Below are 20,095 nucleotides of genomic sequence, written 5' to 3'. Positions count from 1 at the left end.
AATTCATCAAAATTCAAAAAATTCACTCCAACGTCTGGAGTTTTAGCAGGTGATGCTCCCTTCTATGTCAAGTTGATAAAATTTTGATTTTTACTATTTTTGACCAAAACTTGATTTTCAAAAATTTATCAAAAATCAAAAAATTCACTCAAATACCTAAAATTTTAGCAGGTGCTGCTGCTTCCTAAGTCAAATTGGTAAAATTTTGATAGGTAGGTACTTTCCTATTTTTGACTCAAATTTTTTGATCTTCAAAAATTCATCAAAAATCAAAAAAATTTAATTAAACAACCGAAATTTTAGCGGGTGATGCTCCCTTCAATGTCAAATTGAAAAAATGTTGATTTTTTTCCATTTTGGGCCCAAATTTAATTTTCAAAAATCAAAAAATTCACTCCAACGCCAGAAATTTTAGCAGATGAAGGAACGTATAAAGTCAATTTGGTGGAATTTAGATTTTTTTCCTATTTTGACCCAAATTTGATTTTCAAAAATTCATCAAAAATCAAAAAGTTCACTCCAACGTCTGAAATTTTATCAGGTGATGCTCCCTTCTATGTCAAATCGATAAGATTTTGATTTTTTTCCCCATTTTGAGCCAAAATTTGATTTTCAAAAATTTATCAAAAATCAAAAAATTCACTCCAACGTCTGAAATTTTAGCAGTTGGAGGAGCATTCCAAGTCAATTTGATGGAATTTGGAATTTTTTTTACCATTTTGACCAAAATTTGATTTTCAAAAATTCATCAAAAATAAAAAAATTTAATCAAACCCTGAAATATTAGCAAGTCAAGCAGTTTTCCAAGTAAATTTGGTAAAATTTTTGATTTTTTCCCATTTTTGACCAAAACTTGATTTTTAAGAATTTATCAAAAATCAAAAAGTTCACTCCAACGCCAGAAATTCTAGCAGATGAAGTAGCATTCCTAGTCAATTTGGTGGAATTTGGATTTTTTTCCCTATTTTGACCCAAGTTTGATTTTCAAAAATTCATCAAAATCAAAAAATTTAGTTCAACGACCGAAATTTTAGCGAGTGATGTTCCCTTCTATGTCAAATTGATAAAATTTTGATTTTTTTTCTATTTTGAACCCAACTTTAATTTTTAAAAATGTATCAAAAATAAAAAAAATCACTCCAACGTCTGAAATTTCAGCAGGTGAAGGAGCATTCCAAGTCATTTTGATGGAATTTGGAATTTTTTTCCTATTTTGGCCCAAATTTGATTTTCAAAAATTCATCAAAAATCAAAAAATTCACTCCAACGTCTGAAATTTTAGCAGGTGATGCTCCCTTCTATGACAAATTGATAAAATTTTGATTTTTTTTTTTCATTTTGAGCCCAAATTTAATTTTTAAAAATTTATCAAAAATCAAAAAAATCCTTATTCACTTCAATCACACTGAATTTCAGCAGATGATGCAGCTTTTCAAGTCAATTTGGCGAAACTGAGATTCCCCCCCCCCAATTTTTAACCCACAATTTGAAAGTCAAATTGGTGAAATTTTGATTTTTCCCATTTCTGACCCATAATTTGATTTTCAAAAATTCATCAAAAATTCAAAAATTCGGTATTCACTTCAAACACCTAGAATTTCACATGGTGCAGCTTTCCAAGTCAATTTGGTAAAGTTTTGATTTTTCCCATTTTTGACCCAAATTTGATTCTCAAAAATTCACCAAAAATCAAAAATTTCACTTTAAAACCTCAAAATTTTAGCACAAGATGCAGTTTTTTGAGTCAAATTGGTAAAATTTTGATATTTTCCTATTTTTGGCCCAAATTTGATTTTCAAAAATTCATCAAAAATAATAAAATTCAATCAACACCTAAAATTTCAGCAGGTCATGCAGCTTTCAAAGTCGAATTGGTAAAATTTTGATATTTTCCCATTTTTGGCTCAAATTTTGATTTTCAAAAATTCACCAAAAATCAAAAAAATTACTTCAACACCTAAAATATTAGCAGGTCATACAGCTTTCTATGTAAATATGGTAAAAATGTTGATTTTTACTATTTTTGACCAAAACTTGATTTTCAAAAATTCATCAAAAATCAAAAAAAATCCGTATTCATTTCAATCACACTGAATTTTAGCAGAAATTGAGATTTTCCCCCCATTTTGAAAATCAAGTTGGTGAAAATTTCGATTTTTCCCCTTTTCAGCCCACAATTTAATTTTCAAAAATTCATCAAAAATTCAAAAATTTGATAAATTCACTTCAGTTACCTGGAATTTTAGCAGATGATGCTGCTTTCCAAGTCACTTTGGTAAAATTTGGATTTCTTCCCATTTTTGGCACAAATTTGAAAGTCAGAGTGGTAAAATTTCAATTTTTTCCATTCTTGACCCAAATTTCAAATTTGATTTTCAAAAATTCATCAAAAATCAAAAAATTTAATCAACACCTGAATTAGCAGATGATGCAGCTTTCCAAATCAATTTGGTAAAAATTTTTATTTTTCCCATTTTTGACCAAAACTTGATTTTCAAAAATTTATCAAAAATCGAAAAATTCACTCCAACGCCAGAAATTTAGCAGATGAAGCAGCATTCCAAGGCAATTTGGTGGAATTTAGATTTTTTCCCCCCATTTTTGGCCCACAATTTGAAAGTCAAATTGGTGAAATTTTGATTTTTCTCACTTTTGACCCATAATTTAATTTTCAAAAATTCATCAAAAATTCAAAAATTCGGAATTCACTTCAATCACCTGGAATTTCCGCACATGATGCAGCTTTCCAAGTCAATTTGGTGAAATTTAAATTTCTTCCCCATTTTTGACCCAAATTTGAAAGTCAAAGTGGTAAAATTTTAATTTTTTCCATTTTTGACCCAAATTTGATTTTTAAAAATTCACCAAAAATCAAAAATTTAACTTTGAAACCTCAAAATTTTAGCAGAAGATGTCATTTTTTGAGTCAAATTGGTAAAATTTTGATATTTTCCCATTTTTGACTCAAATTTTGATTTTTAAAAATTCACCAACAATCAAAAAAAAAAAAACTTTAACACCTGAAATTTTAGCAGGTGATGCAGCTTTTCCAAGGTAATTTAGTTCATTCAGAAAATTTCCCCTTCCAGCACCCGCCCACCCCCTCCACACTGGCTTTTCTTGTATAATTAAGGTACACGAAGTCAAAAAATAAACATAAAAGAAATTAGAGGCGGTGAACATTTTTTTTTGAATTTGAAATGAATTTTTTGATTTTTGATGAATTTATAAAAACCATATTTGAGTTAAAAAATGCAAAATAATTAAAATTTTACCAATTTGACTTTAAAAATTTGAGCCAAAAATGGGAAAATATCTGAATTTTTTTATTTTTTTTTTATAACCGGGAGGGAAGAATTTTGGCACATTTTTTTCATAGACTAGATCGAGAATTTTTCTCGAAATACATAAATAAACTTTCGGACCAAAAGCTGATCAAACTCAATACAATTATACCCACACCAGCTCAAACCCCTTCAATATAAATTCCGAATTCCGATATAACCTTTAAATACAAATGAAAACAATTCTACTGAAAAAAAACTCAATTTTCAAAACTGCAGCATTCAACAAAATCCCAAACTCCCTCTCTGCTTGACAAAAAAAAATCCACCAGGCAAAGCATACGGTACAGTAGCACTCCCCAAACCTCCGACTACACATATGTATATAATTTCGCGAATAAAAAAACACACACGCGTGATCCATTCCACATCACTCAACCCTTTCGCTAGCGCACGCTGTCAGATCAGCAATTACTCGAGGAAAGATTGCCATGGTCGATCACACCAGCAACGCGAACGTTTCATTTGCATTAAAAAAGGTACGTACTACGTACGAGAAGGAGACCGTTCTGCGAGGTAGAGTCCGAACCACCCCTCAATGCAGGTGTTTTTTTCCAACCAACGCGCGTTTTCATTTTTCTAAATTAGTTTCCTTTCAAATCAACCGACCGGTATAATGCTTTGTTCTTAAATAACAATATTCCAGTGTCCAGCTTTATGGTCCAGTGAATTTAATCATATTGGGAAAAAAAGGGGTGCTCTCGTCTCGAGTTCGAGTCTCTCTCTAAAGATGAAATGAAATTTATTAGAAAAATACGAGACGAAAATTTATTCGTAAAAAAAAGCAGAAGAAAAATAATACAAAAAAATATAGAAGAAAAAGAAACAAATCAACAAGAGAGAAGAATAATAAATTATTGAGATGCTGCCGGTTGCATCATTTTCAATGTGTAATTGACTAAGTGAAGATCTTCCATGAGGGTGTTTAAACGTTGATTGTGTCTGATTGTATAGGCTATTAACCCGTCTAGATTTTTATCAGGTATTTTGAGTTTTTTCTCCGCTATATCTTCGAGCATGAGAGAAATGACGAGCTGAAAATACGAACATAGTTCAAATTACTGTTCAGCAATAATAGGAGATTTAGGATAGCAAATCTGGTCGAAACGTGAGAGGATAAGTTAACGTAAACGAGTAATGTTCACGTTTGCGTACCTGAGCGATAAAACAATGTTTACTGTTAGTATTCCAAGTAACCGCGTAATTCAGCAGCGTTTCTTTATGATCATCTCGAAGCTGATCGATTAAATTCTTCAACGCGTCCGTTTTACCGGAAGATAAACCTGTTTGAAAAATTCCACATATTAGTCCATACATTTCTCTCTCGAAAGCGAAATTGATAAAAAATTAGATGAAGGGATCGCGTACTGTCTAAAATCTTGAAAGCTTGCTTAGGTCGGTCCAATTTAATGGCTAATTGCAACGCCGGAAGAAGTTCGTTGGCTTTGATTAGATTAGCTAACTGTTGTTCTTGTTCGAGTTTTTCTTGACTTTGTTGTAAATTCTCCAAACGACTTTCTTCGGTTTGATCGTGCCAAAATACTATTCTAGAATCGGCTCCTCCGGTCAAGATTTTCGATTCGTCTTTGCTAACTACAGAAAGAAAATGGGTACTTTAGGTAAGTATCGATCTAGGAGAAATAATTTTCACACAATGGTGAGCATATTTACTGGCTATGGCCCAAACTCGGGCAGCGTGGTGGTCTAAGGTGGTCAAACATTCTCCACTTTTTATCAGCCATACTTTCAGAAGTCCGTCACTACCGCTGCTGATGATTTGGATACCGTTATTGAGGAAATCGCAGTTCAAAATGGCGCAATCTTGACCCTCCAAAGTCTATAGGAAGAGAATACCGGGTTAATTTTCAATTTTTAAGATAATTTGTAAAATTATCGAATAATTACGCGGTTAAATTTCAATTGTATGATTTTTATTAGCGTTTATACTTACCTGAGATAGCATATTAACAATAAAGCTAGGATTATTTTGGGGAAATTACCAAAAACCAGGAAAATTCCACTGTTTACGACTTCATTGCTATAGATTTGACGTAAAAAACCTACACTTGACGCAAATGCTATTGTTATTTCGTAAATGTCGAGCACAGACTCGGCTCAGCTGTCATCTACCTACTCGCCGAATTTCAGGCTTCAATAAACAATATTGTGCCACTCGATTCATTAAAAAAATTCCATCGCCCGAAATCCTTATTCCCAAAAACCAACTTCTAATAATCTCTTTACTGGATTTTTTTAAGCAACACTCTTGGCGAAGACTGAAATCCCAGGGATCTACATGTGAGAGCCTTCCCAGGGCCATTCTGTATCAACTCGACCAAAAATAATGAAATTTTCGAAGTCACGTCTTTCGAATTCACTCAAAACTTGAAAACTCTCAGTTTGGAAGTAGTCGAATCGAAAAAATATCATTATATTCGTGTTCAGCGCCGTAAAAGACGTACAATTTGATATGTTGCACGACGTGAGGTCTTTTTTGGAGCGTTAACCCGAATTGAGGGGGCAGGAGGGGCCTTAAAAGGGGTCAGATCAAAAAACTGAGGCCATATTCTTATTCAGCGCCTTCGAAAACATACTACTCGATATGTCGCACGACCATATCAGAATTTTTAGGTTTTGGCCCCTAAAAGGGGGCCTGGGGCCTCAAAATGGGGGAAAATTTTTGAAAATCGTAAAAATCGTGTGATATATTGAATAGTATGTTTTCGAGGACGCTGAATACGAATATGACCTTATTTTCACGATCTGACCCCATCCAAGCTCTACAGCACACATTTATTGGCGCCAAAATGTGAAAATATTCACGGAAGTCGTGTGAAATATAAAAAAGCAATAAGCATATTTTTGAAGGTGCTGAATACAAATATACTCTCGGTTTTTCGATTCGAGTGACCATAATGCCTTTGATGGAGCTCTCTAACAAAAATTCAGGGATTGGGAATAATTGAAACACAAAAATGAGTTCATATTCGTATTCAGCACATTAAAAAACATACAATTTGACATACTGCATGACTTGAGACATTCTTTTGGAGCGTTAGCCCGAATTGAGGGGGGCACGGGGGGTCTTAAAAGGGGCCAAATCGAAAAACCAATGCCATATTCGCATTCAGCGCCTTCGAAAACATACTATTTGATATGTCGCACGACCATATCAAAATTTCCAGGTTTTGGCCCAAAAAAAAGGGGCCTAAGGCCTCAAAATTAGGGGAAAATTTTTGAAAATTGTAAAAATCGTGTGATGTATCGAATAGTATGTTTTCGAGGACGCTAAATACGAATATGACCTTATTTTTTCGATCTGACCTCTTCCAAGTCCTACAGAGCTCCTTTACTGGTGCCAAAATGTGAGAATATTCACATGAAGTCGTGTAAAATATCTAAAAGCATATTTCTGAGGGTTCTGAATACAAATATACTTTTAGTTGTTCAATTCGAGTGACCCTAATACTTTCATTTGGAGCGCTGTAAGTCTAAAACAGAAATTCCAGAATTGGGAATGATCGAATCACAAAAATAAGTTCATATTCGAATTCGGAGCATTAAAAAACATACAATTTGACATTCTGCACGACTTGAGGCATGTTTTTGGAGCGTTAATTCGAATTGAGGGGGGACGAGGGGCATTAAAAGGGGCCAGATCAAAAAACTAAGGCCATATTCGTATTCAGCGCCTTTGAAAACATACTATTCGATATGTCGGACGACTACATCAGAATTTCTAAGTTTTGCCCCCCAAAAAGGGGGTCACGGCCTCAAAAAGGGGGGTAAATTTTGAAAAATGGTAAAAGTCGTGTGATATACCGAATAGTATGTTTTCGAAGACGCTGAATACGAATATGCCCTTATTTTTTCGATCTGACCTCTTGCAAGCTCTACAGAGCTCCTTTATTGGCACAATAATGTGAAAATACAGACAAAAGTCGTGTGAAATATCAAAAAGGATATTCTTGAGGGTGCTGAATATAAATATACCCTTGGGTTTTCGATTTGAGTGACCCTAATATCTTCATTTGGAGCCCTATAAGTCTATAACAGGAATTTTAGGATTGGAAACGATCAAATCACAAAAATGAGTTCATATACAAGATCAGCGCATTAAAAAACATACAATTAGACATGCTGCACGACTTTAGTCTTTTTTTTTGGAGCGTTAACCCGAATTGAGGGAGCACGAGGGGCTCTAAAAAGGGTCGGATCAAAAAACCAAGACCATATTCGTATTCAGCGCCTTTGAAAACATACCATTCCATATGTCGCACGACTACATCAGAATTTTTAGGTTTTGCCCCCAAAAAAGGGGGCCAGAGCCTCAAAATGGGGGTAAAATTCTGAAAAATGGCCAAAATCGTGTCATATATCGAATAATATGTTTTCGAGGACGCTGAATACGAATATGAGCTTATTTTTTCGATCTGACTTCTTGCAAGCCTTACAGAGCTCTTTTATTGGCGCCAAAATGTGAAAATATTCACAAAAGTCGTGTGAAATATCAAAAAGGATATTTTTTATGGTGCTGAATATAAATATACTGTTGATTTTTTCGATTCGAGTGACCATAATGTCTTTATTAGAGCCTTTTAACAAAAATTTAGGGATTGGGAATAATTGAATCACAAAAATGAGTTCATATTCGGATTCAGCACATTAAAAAACATATAATTTGACATGCTGCACGACTTTAGTCATTTTTCTGGAGCGTTAACCCGGATTGAGGGAGCATGAGGGGCCTTGAAAGGGGCCAGGTCACAAATCTAAGGCCATATTCGTATTCAGCGTCTTTGAAAACATACTATTCGATATGTCGCACGATCATATCAGAATTTCTAGGTTTGGGCCCAAAAAAGGGGTCTAGGGCCTCAAAATGGGGGGAAGGGGGATTTTTGAAAATGGTAAAAGTCGTGTGATATATCAAATAATATGTTTTTGAAGTCGCTGAACACGAATATGGCCTTATTTTAATGATTTGACCTTTCCCACGCCCTCCATGGCCCTCTTTTTCATGGAGTAAAAATCTAAAAATATCAACAAAATCAGAAATTGGATGACTCGAAGTATGGTAATCGAGAAAATAGGATTATATTCGTCTCCAGCGCAATCCAAAATATACAATTTGACTTACTGTATAATTTAAGTAATTTTTTTTGGAGCGTTGAACCGATTGGAGGGGGCATTGGGGGCGTTCAAGAGTTCAGATCAAAAAAATGAGATCATAATCGTAATCAGCACCCTTGAAAACATACTATTTGATATATCGCATGACGTTATCAAAATTTTCAAGTTTTGACCCCAAAAAAGGCCTTGAAAACCCTTAAATGGGGGTCAAATATGAAAAAAAAACTTCGTATCATGCGATATATCGAATAGTATGTTTTCGAGGACGCTAAATACGAATATGGCCTTATTTTGATGATTTGAACCTCCCAACACGCTCCTGGCCCTTTTTCTTGTGGTCAAAATGCAGACCAAGCCATGCAAATATGTTGAATAATCAACTTTTGAAGATCCTACACACGAATATGGACCCATTTTCTCACTCTGACCCCTTCACTCCCTCTAGGTCGCTCTTTATAGGTGAAAAAATGTGAAAGTATCGACTTATAGTCATTCAATATGTCGGATTGAATATTTTTGAACGTGCTGAAGACAAATATGATTTAATTTTTTTGATCCGGTCCCTTTCAAGTCGAAAGTTTTTATTCAGGAACATCCACTGGAGGCATTAGAATTACGATGAGAAGTGAATCAAAAAACTAAGAACATGTCAATTGTTTTCAGGAATATCAACATCGGGGGGGGGGGTTCTAATTTATGCTTGTAAAAAAAAAACAGTCTGAAAATTTCAGTTCACCAATTGAAAGTCAAGTGGTGCTGGAAGCCTCCAAAAGTTGTAAAAAAAAACAACAAAAAATCCTAATAAATGATGAAAAATTTTTTGTAAAAATTTGAAATTTATACATCCAAATCTTTTTAAATCCTCTCATTTTTGAAAAAAGAACACTCCAATCTCTCAAATCAAAATTGGCCTCTCAGTGGAAAATCCTCCAAAACTAAAAAAAAAAGTCAAAATAAAGTCAGTGAATTTTTTTTGAATTTTGCTTCCTTGCCTCAGAATTCTTCTTGATAGGCAACAATCATTTCCTTTAAAATCCTTCTCCGATCTCTTGAGAGATTTTGCTCATTGCACAATCCCTCCCTCCCCCCCCCCAGTCGAAAAAATGAAAAAAATCTTGTTCAGAGCAAAAAATTATTTTTAATGAAATGTTGAAAATTTTTCAAAAAATTTCGGGTGTTATTTTTTTAAAAATCTGGCAGAAATTAGTTCTTTTTTTGATTTTTTTCGATTTTGAGGCCTTTGCACAAGGGAGCTTTCTCTAGGAAAGTAGCTCATTTGGAAGAAAACTGACGCAGGAACTGAGAATTTTTTGGAGAAATATCTTTGGCCGGTCTACCATTAATTTTTTTTTCAGAGGGCTGTTCTGTACAAAGGGACTAATAGCAAAATTCGATAGAATCAAAACTTAGAATACATTTCGAGGCAAAATTTACCTTCAAGCAGCTGAAATCGGAGATAGCCCAAAGTCTCAACGTAGCATCGGCCGACGAAGTCAATAATACTTGATCAACGGGAGAAAATTTAGCACACCAGACACCTCTTCGGTGACCTCGTAATATTCCAACGATGGATAAATCTTTGGCGGACCAGATCTGTAAAATGATACAATTTCAGTAACGATTGATTCATTCAACACAATATCAAAAATACATAATCCAATTTCATTCTTCTCACTTTAGCTGTCTTATCTTGAGAAGCAGTAGCAATGAGGGCATCGTTGGGAGAAATACAAACGCTATTGATGGCTTTCTCGTGAGCAATTTCAGTTTTCGATACGTTCAGAGTAAGACACGTTTCTGAAATCAAAATCAAACCGATTCAATCTTCTACATATTCGAGTACCTAACTTTTGATCATTAAATCAGGCACAAAAAAAAATCGTACTGTATTTTAAATTCGGTAACTTCCACAGCTTCAAAGTGTTATCTTCACTGCCACTGACGACGAAAGGACTCAGCGACGAATTAAACGAGATAGCTACAGCACCTACGGAAGCTGTATGACGAGATCCGACAGCGACACAGTTCAATATATCGTCTTTCATCATCCAGACTCGAATAGCGTTATCCTATAAGAGTAATAAATGAAAATAACAATTCAAATGGACCAATTTAGGGAGGAAAAGTTATTGAAAAATATAAAAACGTACTTTAGAACCGGATACTAGTAAGTTAGGGAAGCCACGAGACGTAGCCAAAGAAACGACTAAATCTGTATGGCCTTTCAATAGGGAACAATTCATATTCTGATTATAAACGTGAATATCACAACTGTTGGCTGCTACAGCGAAGTAATTATCGTGATCGCCGAAGAAAGCGATGTCTAGAATTTCATCCAAATATCCAGTCATCTGAAAAAAAAAAATCTGTCATGAAATTTGCAATACGATTATACAATAAGAATAAATTCGAGTAACTTACTTGTTTACATTGGGGGAATTTTTCACTTATTATATACGAGGTAATATTATGATTAGAATTCACTTTATATAAGCATCGTAGTTCGCTATCATAAAGTAAATGATCGATCGAAGGATTATTTTTCTCAGAATCACCCTCGAAACTGGAATATAATTCGGTTCCTTTTTCTACGTCGAAAATTCGTAATTTTCCTAACAAAATAAAACTCGTTATGAACTGAATTCATCGACAGGTTGATCTTGAGAACGTTAAAATTACCAGTATCGCCTCCTACGGCCAAAAATGTGCCAATAATTGGTTTCTCGTATCCGGGTAATTCGATACAGTTTGGTAACAAGACTGCAGCTTCGATGCTTTCGTAGACTGGAATAGTTCGTATCTTTTTTTCTTCTTTTAAATCCCAATATATTACAGCTTTATCTCGACCACAGCTGAAAAAATAATTCGAGAATGAAAACATAATCGTTCGAGAGCAATCTAAAATCCAGATCGGGATCGAAGATCGATTACCTGATCAGATGAGAATTATCATCGTCGAACAAGATGCTCGTAACGGGGCTAAAATGACCTTTTAAATGGTATTTCTGAGTTTGCTTGGAATTACTTTGCAGCAGCCAACCACGTATCGAAGATTCATCACTGGATACGAAAATGTACTGTTTATCTTTGATTTGACGAAATACTATCACGCTGCGGATATCAAAACATAATGAATAAACAGCTAATTCGAAGAGATCGGTTCGGAATGGTTCGATTAGAGGTACCTGATTACTCCTCGTAAGCTTCCTGCCAATCTGTAAGAGCAAGAATGGCCTTCTATGTTCCATACTTTAACACAGGAATCCGTACCACCGCTGGCAATAAGGGTGTTATCTTTATTAAAACACAACTGGGCTAATACTCCTTTGTGACCAGATTTCCAGCAAGTGATCATCTGAGACTCTGTGAAAATACAAAACAACGTGAATATCAACGTCAGATCAGTTCTAGAAGTAAATTTATCGTTGGATGGTTTACCTTTCCAATTCCATATACTAATAATACCGCTTTTATGACCGGTGGCGAGTAACGTGTTATCTTCGGATAATGCAAAAGTCAAAATGTAATCGTCTGTGTAATCGCTTTCTTCGAAAGAGTTATAAGTGGTTAAACCATCCGGTATAGTACGACTTATGGATACTTGATCGATATCGACAACTGTAACGTGATTTCTGCACTGACACAGAAGATTTTTACCATCGTTGGTGAGCTGAAAACATACAAAAATCGTGAGCTCGATTCGAAGAATTGGTCATGTGAAGAGATGCCGATGATAACTTACTGCGATGGAGCCTCCGGTATAGAATTCTTTATGGACCGAGACCGGTTTAAAGCTGGAAATGAGCAAAAAATGATATAAAATCGTATTATTCAAACTACAACGATGATAAATAGACTGTACTTACACATCTTTGATTTTTACTTGACGTTCCATCGTGACTGACTGACGGTTTCACTATTTCTATAGCATATTCTACGTTCTTCGCGAGTTTTATTATACTTTTTTAATTTAAAACAAATTGTAAAAATTCGCGGATTTTATTGTTAAAATACACGCGAAAATCCAATTTCCTTATCTTACCCAGGATCGCTGGTCTTTTATTGCCAAAATTTCGGTAGGGTCGAAACGGTGGGAAAATACCGGGTATGATTTACATTCGGACTTGTTAAAATTCAAATTAGATCGAGTATTTTATCGCGAACGAGGAAATTAGCCCATTTTATACGAAATTAACTTCATATTTCGCTATTTTCTTCGTAAATTCACGTTTTTTAGTTTTTTTTACGAACAGCACGTGTTGATTTCATGATTACAGTCAGTGATGCAGCGATACGAGCGAAAAAACTGGAAAAAAAGTCGGTTGGTAAGATTGCGAGATTCTGACGTCACCGGAAATTAAGGATGGATGAATCGATTCGTTACGATTATTTCGATTCAGGGTTGTGCGTGATTCGAATCATTTGTGATTCGAATCACGATTCGAATCATCATTTTCTGGATTCGACTCATGATTCGAATCATTTTCTGGAAAACGATTCGTGATTCGAGATTCGCTCGAATCTTGGCCCATGATTCGTGATTCATGATTCGATTCATATTTTCTGTGATTCGGCAAAACCCTGCTCAAAATTTAATTGAAAAACTGCTTGTTTTTCTTCTTTTTTGGAGAAAATTTCAAGTTTAAAAACAGAATTTCTTAAATTTCACACGAATATTTGTGAAATTTTATTTTAAACTTGAAATTTCCTTCAGAAAAGAAGAAAACAAGCTGAATTTTTGAGAAAAATGCAATAAAGAATGATGAATTGATGATTCGAAAAATGATTCGAGATTTACGAATCACGAATCATTTTGAAAGGAAAGTATTCGAATCATGATTCGAATCACTTTTTTGAAAGCGATTCGTGATTCGAGATTCGCTCGAATCGTGGCCCATGATTCGTGATTCGGGATTCGATTCATATTTTCCGTGATTCGGCACAACCCTGTTTCGATTCTTTTCTGCGTTTTTTTGCGTCTGTGACCCGATGACGTCACGTTTGACGTCATTTTCGCGGTCATCTGTTTCTTATCAGAGTTTTCCAACGTTTTTTGGTGATTTTGGTGTAGTAAAAATTTTTAAAATTAATATTTCTAAGTCTCTAGAACGATTTTGCGAAGGAGTTTTTTTCAAAGAAGTGAGAATGCCTCAAGGTCGACGTAAAGTCCCTTTCAGTGCGAAGCAGAAGAAGCTACAACTGCAAGCTAAACGACATAAGAAACAAGGGCTGTTGGGTAAGTTGATATAAAATGGTATTATTTTACAAATCCTTTGCTAATTTTTCACTCGACTGTTGCAGAACACCAGAGTGATGATTCGGAGCGATCACGAGACCAACCTCGAGTCCAAAAAATCAACCAACAACCGACTACAGCTGCTGGTAAATCGAACAGGTCAGTAAAAGGAACACTCTGAAACACTTGCAAACGAATTGAAATCATAAATGTATTATTTTGTCGTTTTGTAGATACGCTTTGCAATTCTTCAAAGAAACCAATGAAGAAATCCAACAACGTAAGGAGCAAGCTAGACAGGCCATTGTTCCTGTAACCGAAGAAGAACTTGAAATCGATATCGATAATTATTTCCTTCCCGAGTTAGATTTCCCTAAAAGGCCATTATGGGATTACGAGATGACTAAAGAAGAGATCGATTTGCAGGAGAATCGTTACTTTAGGGTATTGATTGTTATTGATGATTTTTATTCATTTATTCGATGAGAATATCATTTCGAGTTTGTTGTGTGTTTTGTAGGAGTATTTGGCCGGAATTGAGAAACAGTTTCCGTTGAAAGACTTGAGTTACTTTGAATTGAATTTGGAAACGTGGAGACAATTATGGAGAGTCATCGAGATGTCCGATATTATATTAATTATAGTCGATATTAGATTTTCTGTACGTATAAAATAATCAATGCTCCATTGAAATAGTTCCATGGTTTTAATAATTTATGTTATTTTTTAGGCCCTTATGTTTCCTCCATCTTTATACAAGTTCGTAGTGGAGGATTTGAAAAAAGAAATGATCCTGGTTCTGAATAAAATCGATTTAGCTCCAGCTGAATTAGTCGTAGCTTGGAAGTATTACTTTTTATCGAAATTTCCATCCATTCATATTCTTACATTCACTTCGGTTCCCGGTTACAATCTTCATGGAAATGTTGAAAGTAAGGTATCTCAATGGGTATATTTTCACCTCGTTTATAAGTTCCTATTTCATGCTGTCTGATTTCAGGTAAAATGAATGCGAAACGAAAAGCTCGTATGAGGATGTCTTTCGAAGGTGCTCAAAAGCTTCAAGAACTGTGCGATAAAATCGTTGGAAGTGAAGGTATAATAAAATTATTTACTCGATTTAGGGTTTTTATCGAATAAATGTAACTGTTTGATGGTATGATTTCAGTCGATTTGAGTTCTTGGAAGAAGAAAATAATCGAAGAGAAAAGTAAAGAATACGATAACGAAGAACTAGAAGTTGAACAGAGCACTGAAGTGGGTGAAATATCGAATATGCTACGACTCGATGACCTGTTTGATGATAAAATTGAATTTTTACGTTTTATAGATCACCTCTATCGATACCAGTTACCATAAACATCAAAAATTTCGCGATGGTGTTCTAACTATCGGATGTATTGGGCAACCGAACGTTGGAAAGTCTTCATTGATGAATGCGATCATCGGAAAAAAGGTGACGTTTATTTTATGCAGGCTTTAAAAACATTATGATTGAAAAATTCTAACATTTGGATGTAATTTTATCTCGATTTAAGGTTGTCAGTGTATCAAAAACTCCAGGCCATACGAAGCATTTCCAGACTATATTTTTAACACCCACTGTTAAAGTTTGTGATTGCCCCGGATTAGTTTTTCCATCAAAAGTTCCTAAAGTTTTACAAGTACTGTAAATCATTTCATCGATGATAAAATCATAATGTTCAATGATCGACCTCTTTGTTAATTCGATAAATCTGAATTATCAGGTGCTCATGGGAAGTTTCCCAATTGCTCAACTTCGAGAACCGTACACATCTGTGAAGTATATCGCTGAGAGAATAGACTTGGTTAAATTATTACATCTGCAACATCCAAACGATGACGAAGAATGGTCTTCGATGGATATTTGCGATGGTACATCACATTTTCATCTTATTGGTGTATTTTCAATTATCTTATTGCCTTGTTTTTTCTTTTCTTTTTAGGCTGGGCCAAAAAACGAGGCTTTCTAACTGCCAGAGCTGCTCGATTGGACAGTTACAGAGCAGCAAATCATTTACTCAGATTAGCTCTGGATGGTAAAATCTGCCTATGCTTACGACCTGCCGGATACTCGACTAAAATTGGTACTTGAAACGATTTTTTTTTTCACGTGTAGGTAATTTTTTTTTAATTTGTGGACCTGATTATTGAACGTATACTCGTATGTATTTCAGAGCACTGGAAAACCCATCCAGAAATCCAAGAAGTATTATGGATTCAAGCTAAAAATAAATCCGAAGAAAGCCAACTCCGAGGTAATATCGAGTCCGACGAAGACGAAAGTGATAGTTGTCGATCAAGTGGCGATAGTGGAGAAACAGACAGTGGAGAAGATAGTGATGAAAGCGATGTCGAATCTACCGGCGACTTCTCATCAGCGTCTACGAATAAATTCGCAGCTTTGGGCGAAGTAGAATAAATTGCATTTTTAATTCCGTACTCTATACGCTTATTTAATTTATTACTTACGAATAAAAAATTATCGCTTTTGAATGTTTTGTTTTACGAGTATCCGAATCGTAAACCGTGTTTAATATTTTCGTTTACGGTTGGCCATTAATTCTGAGCGATTAAGTACGACGTGGAAATATTTTTAAAATTATTTTCCGTTAGTAATAATGTTGATTTATTTCGATTTTTTGTGTGTGTGAAATGAAGACATGGAGACTCGAATGTCTTTAAAGATGAAAAAATAAGAACACGATGGAAAAGGCTCGAAAGTCAAGAGTTCGACATTTTTGTAGATGAGAAGTGGTGAGAACAGTTTGAAAAGTCTGAACCTCTACAAAAAGTGTATCTAGGGTCTCCTTCGAACGTATATTATAACAAACTTCAGGGCCCTGGGTCAATTTAAGGAGGCTTCAACGTCTTAAAAGATAACAAATTCAGGAGCTGATTTTCAAAAAGCTCAAAAATCAAACATTTTTTGTTTTTATTGGTGAAAAATCAGGGGACAAAGTTGAAAAGTCTGTAAACTACCACAAAAGGCACATTTGCCTACTTAATTGTTTGAATGCATATCACCAAAATTTGTTCTGATCAGGTCTAGTGAGATCTGATCATCCAAACTAGGTATTCAGCCTATTGACTTGTCTGTTTTGTTTTTTGTTTGGCTTCACGAGGTCGAATGTGTGCCTGCCTGGCCTATTAAAGTCATTGACCCTTCTGTCTGGCCTTCCAAAGCTGTCTCTGTCTGGCTTCTGGAGGTCGTTGGACTAGTATGTCTCGACTCTAAAGGTCACTGACCTACCCTTTTGGCCTCCCAAAATCGTCTGTCTGTTCTCTCAAAGTCATTGACTCGTCTGTTTGGCTTCCCAAGGTCGTCTGTCTTTGTGTATATTCTCTCAAGGTGATTTAGCTACCAGTCTAGCCTGCCGAAGTTGCCTGTCTGGCTTCCTAAGGTCGTCTGTATGTACTGTCAAGGTCATTGACCTGGCTGACTGACATTTTAAGGTGATCTCGTTTTGTTTTATATCCTCCAAAGGTCATTGACCTTCCTGTCTATCATACCAAAGTCATCTGTCTGCTTGTCGTCTCATCTCTTCAAGTTATTAATACACCTGGCTGGCTTCCCAAAGTCATATCTCTCTACCTGCCTCGTCTTTTTAGTTCATTGACGTGTCTGTCTCTCAAGGACATTGACCCATAAGTCAAGTCTCTCGTGGTCTTATGTCTGCCACATCAAGGTCATTGACCCATCTGTCCAGGCGTTTAGTTTCTTGAGGTCATTGACCCATGTGTGCGGACTTTCAAGGTCACTCACATACCTGTCAAGCCTTTCAAAGTCGCCTGTTTACATATTTCGGCCTCTGAAGGTCATTGACCTCGAGTATCTGACCTCTCAAGGTCGCTGACCTATCTTTCTGGCCTCCCAAAGTCATATGTCTGCTTGTCTGAACTCTTGAAATTATTAACTCATTTGTCTGGCTTCCCAAGGTCATCTTTTTAGCTGCCTGGTCTCTTTAGTTCATTGACCTGTATGCATGTCTGGCTCTCAAGGTCATTGACCCATCAGTCTAGTCTCACGTGGTCGGATGTCTGTCACTGCAAGGTCATTGACCCATATGTCCAACTTCTCAAAGCTGTTTGTCTTGGCGTTTAGTCTCTTAAGGTCGTTGACCCATGTGTGTGGACTCTCAAGTCTCAAGGTCACTCACATACTGGTCAAGCCTTCCAAAGTTGTCTGTCTACCGTGGTCTCTTAAGGTCATTGACCTCGAGTACTTCAACTCTCACGATTGCTGACTCATCCGTCTATCCTCTCAAAGGTCGTCCGTCTCCTTGTCTGACCGCTTAAGGTTATTAACACATCTGTCTGGCTTCCCAAGGTCATCTTTCTACTGGTCTGGTGTCTTTACTTCATTGACCTGTCTCTGGCTCTCAAGGTCATTGACCCATAAGTCTATTTTCTCTCGTGATTGTCTGTCTGTCACCTCAAGGTGATTGACCCTGCTTTTCATCCTCTGAAAGTCATATGTCTGGTCGTTTAGTCTCTTGAGGTCATTACACATTACATTGACCCACATGTGTGGAGTGTGGACTCTCAAGGTCACTCACATACTGGTCAAGCCTTCCAAAGTCGTCTGTCTACCGTGGTCTCTTAAGGTCATTGACCTCGAGTACTTCAACTTTCACGATTGCTGACTCATCCTTCTATCCTCTCAAAGATCGTCTGGCTTCTTGTCTGACCTCTTAAGGTTATTAACACATCTGTCTGGCTTCCCAAGGTCATCTTTCCACCAGACTGGTCTCTTTAGTTCATTGACCTATCTGCCTGTATGGCTCTCAAGGTGATTGGCACATTAGTCATAGTCTCTCTGCCGCCTCAAGGTCATTCACCCATCTGTCCACTTTCTTAAATCCATAATTATGGCTTGGCGTTTGGTCTCTTAAGGTCATTGACCCATGTGTGTGGACTCTAGAGGTCACTAACATACTTTGTCAACCCTTTCAAAGTTGGATGTCACAGGATTTCGGCATCTAAAGGTCATTGACCTCGAGTATCTAGACACTCAAGGTCACTGATATATCCTTCTGACCTCCCAAAGTAGTCTGTCTGCCTAGTGTGACCTCTTAAGGTCATTGACTTTGATTATTTCAACTCTCACAGTTGCTGACTCATCCTTCTATCCTCTCAAAGGCATATGTCTCCTTGTCTGACCTCTTAAGATTATCAACACACCCGTCTGACTTCCCAAGGTCATCTTTCTACCTGCCTGGTCTCTTTAGTTCATTGACCTGCCTGTCTGTATGGCTCTCAAAGTCATGGACACAATAGTCTAGTCTAGTCTCTTTGCCACCTCAAGGTCATTGACCCATCTGTTTAGCTTCTCAAGGTTTGGCATTTTGTCTCTTAAGGCCATTGACCCACAAATGTGGACTCTCAAGTTTCAAGGTCACTAACATACTTGTCAAGCCGTTCAAAGTAGTCTGTCAACCTATTTTGGCATCTCAAGGTCATTGACCTCGAGTTTATGGACGATCAAGATCACTGACCTATCCTTCCGATCTCTCAAAGTCGTCTGTTTGCTTTGACTGGCCTCTTAAGGTCACTGACCCATTTATCTGGCTTTCCAAGGTCGTCTACCTGCCTTCTTCTGAGTTCCTTAGGTCATTGACCCGTCTGCCCCCTTCCCATGCCCCCTCTCAAACACTAATTCGGACATCTGCAAATTTTTAGTCAAAGCCCGAGAATAATTTCCCCTCCCAACCTTACTCAAGGTCAAATCCAACGCTTAACCAACCCTTTTGGGGATCTGAGTTCGGATATTCACTCATTTTCTGGATAGCACTTCTGAATGACACATGCCCCTCTCCAATTTATAAAAAAAAAACATATTTTAACAATGTAACCTTGTGACCAATCAAAATGGGTTAAAATTTCGCGAGAAATTCAAATATGTCAACGAAAATAATTTTTAAGCACTTTTGAAAATTTTTGAGTCCAATTTGAGCATTTTGAGCCATGATTTTTGGAACTTCTGCTGAAAATTCTTTTTTGAGAAATTCTGAATCATTTCAAACTCAAAATAGGGTCAAAATTTTGCAAAAACTCAAATGCTACAACAAACATGATTTTATTATCAATTTTGAAAAATTTTCAGTTCTAAGTTGAATAATGATTTTTCACCTATTTGATAAAATACGACTTTGTGACTTATAAAAATAGGTTAAAATTTTGCAATCAATTCAAATACTGCAACAAAAACATTTTTTTTTTTTGAGTATGTTTGGAGCCCAAAACACTTATGATTTTTAGGATTTATTGTCATTAACATTTAAAAATGAGATAAAATTTTGCAAGGTAATCAAATATTTTTCGAGCACAATTTTGTTGAATTTTTGGCTCAAAATTAGGT

General features: G+C 36.0%; 2 protein-coding genes across 2 annotated transcripts; one reads left to right on the top strand and one right to left on the bottom strand.

Annotated features, from left to right (window-relative positions):
• Window positions 1-4,098: 4,098 nt before the first annotated feature.
• On the bottom strand, window positions 4,099-12,767 carry LOC135846192 (transducin beta-like protein 3). Its single transcript, XM_065365158.1, has 15 exons — window positions 12,344-12,767; window positions 12,220-12,271; window positions 11,916-12,147; window positions 11,663-11,840; window positions 11,409-11,588; window positions 11,157-11,329; window positions 10,899-11,089; window positions 10,628-10,828; window positions 10,363-10,546; window positions 10,153-10,274; window positions 9,912-10,070; window positions 5,016-5,181; window positions 4,713-4,937; window positions 4,500-4,627; window positions 4,099-4,378 (listed from the first exon to the last, which is right to left on the bottom strand). Exons 1-15 carry the CDS (start codon window positions 12,370-12,372, stop codon window positions 4,199-4,201), a joined length of 2,400 nt encoding a protein of 799 aa, XP_065221230.1. The 5' UTR covers window positions 12,373-12,767; the 3' UTR covers window positions 4,099-4,198.
• Window positions 12,768-13,514: 747 nt separating this feature from the next.
• Window positions 13,515-16,230, top strand: Ns4 (Nucleostemin 4). Its single transcript, XM_065365170.1, has 12 exons — window positions 13,515-13,713; window positions 13,779-13,872; window positions 13,947-14,157; window positions 14,234-14,374; window positions 14,444-14,645; window positions 14,714-14,809; window positions 14,882-14,970; window positions 15,044-15,169; window positions 15,252-15,377; window positions 15,462-15,609; window positions 15,681-15,821; window positions 15,912-16,230. Exons 1-12 carry the CDS (start codon window positions 13,623-13,625, stop codon window positions 16,154-16,156), a joined length of 1,710 nt encoding a protein of 569 aa, XP_065221242.1. The 5' UTR covers window positions 13,515-13,622; the 3' UTR covers window positions 16,157-16,230.
• The last annotated feature ends 3,865 nt before the right edge of the window (window positions 16,231-20,095 follow it).

Source organism: Planococcus citri, chromosome 1, assembly GCF_950023065.1.
Source record: "Planococcus citri chromosome 1, ihPlaCitr1.1, whole genome shotgun sequence".
Classification (NCBI taxonomy): Eukaryota; Metazoa; Arthropoda; class Insecta; order Hemiptera; family Pseudococcidae; genus Planococcus; species Planococcus citri.
The sequence above is the reverse complement of the archived record's forward strand: the minus strand, read 5'-3'. Positions and strand labels throughout refer to the sequence as shown.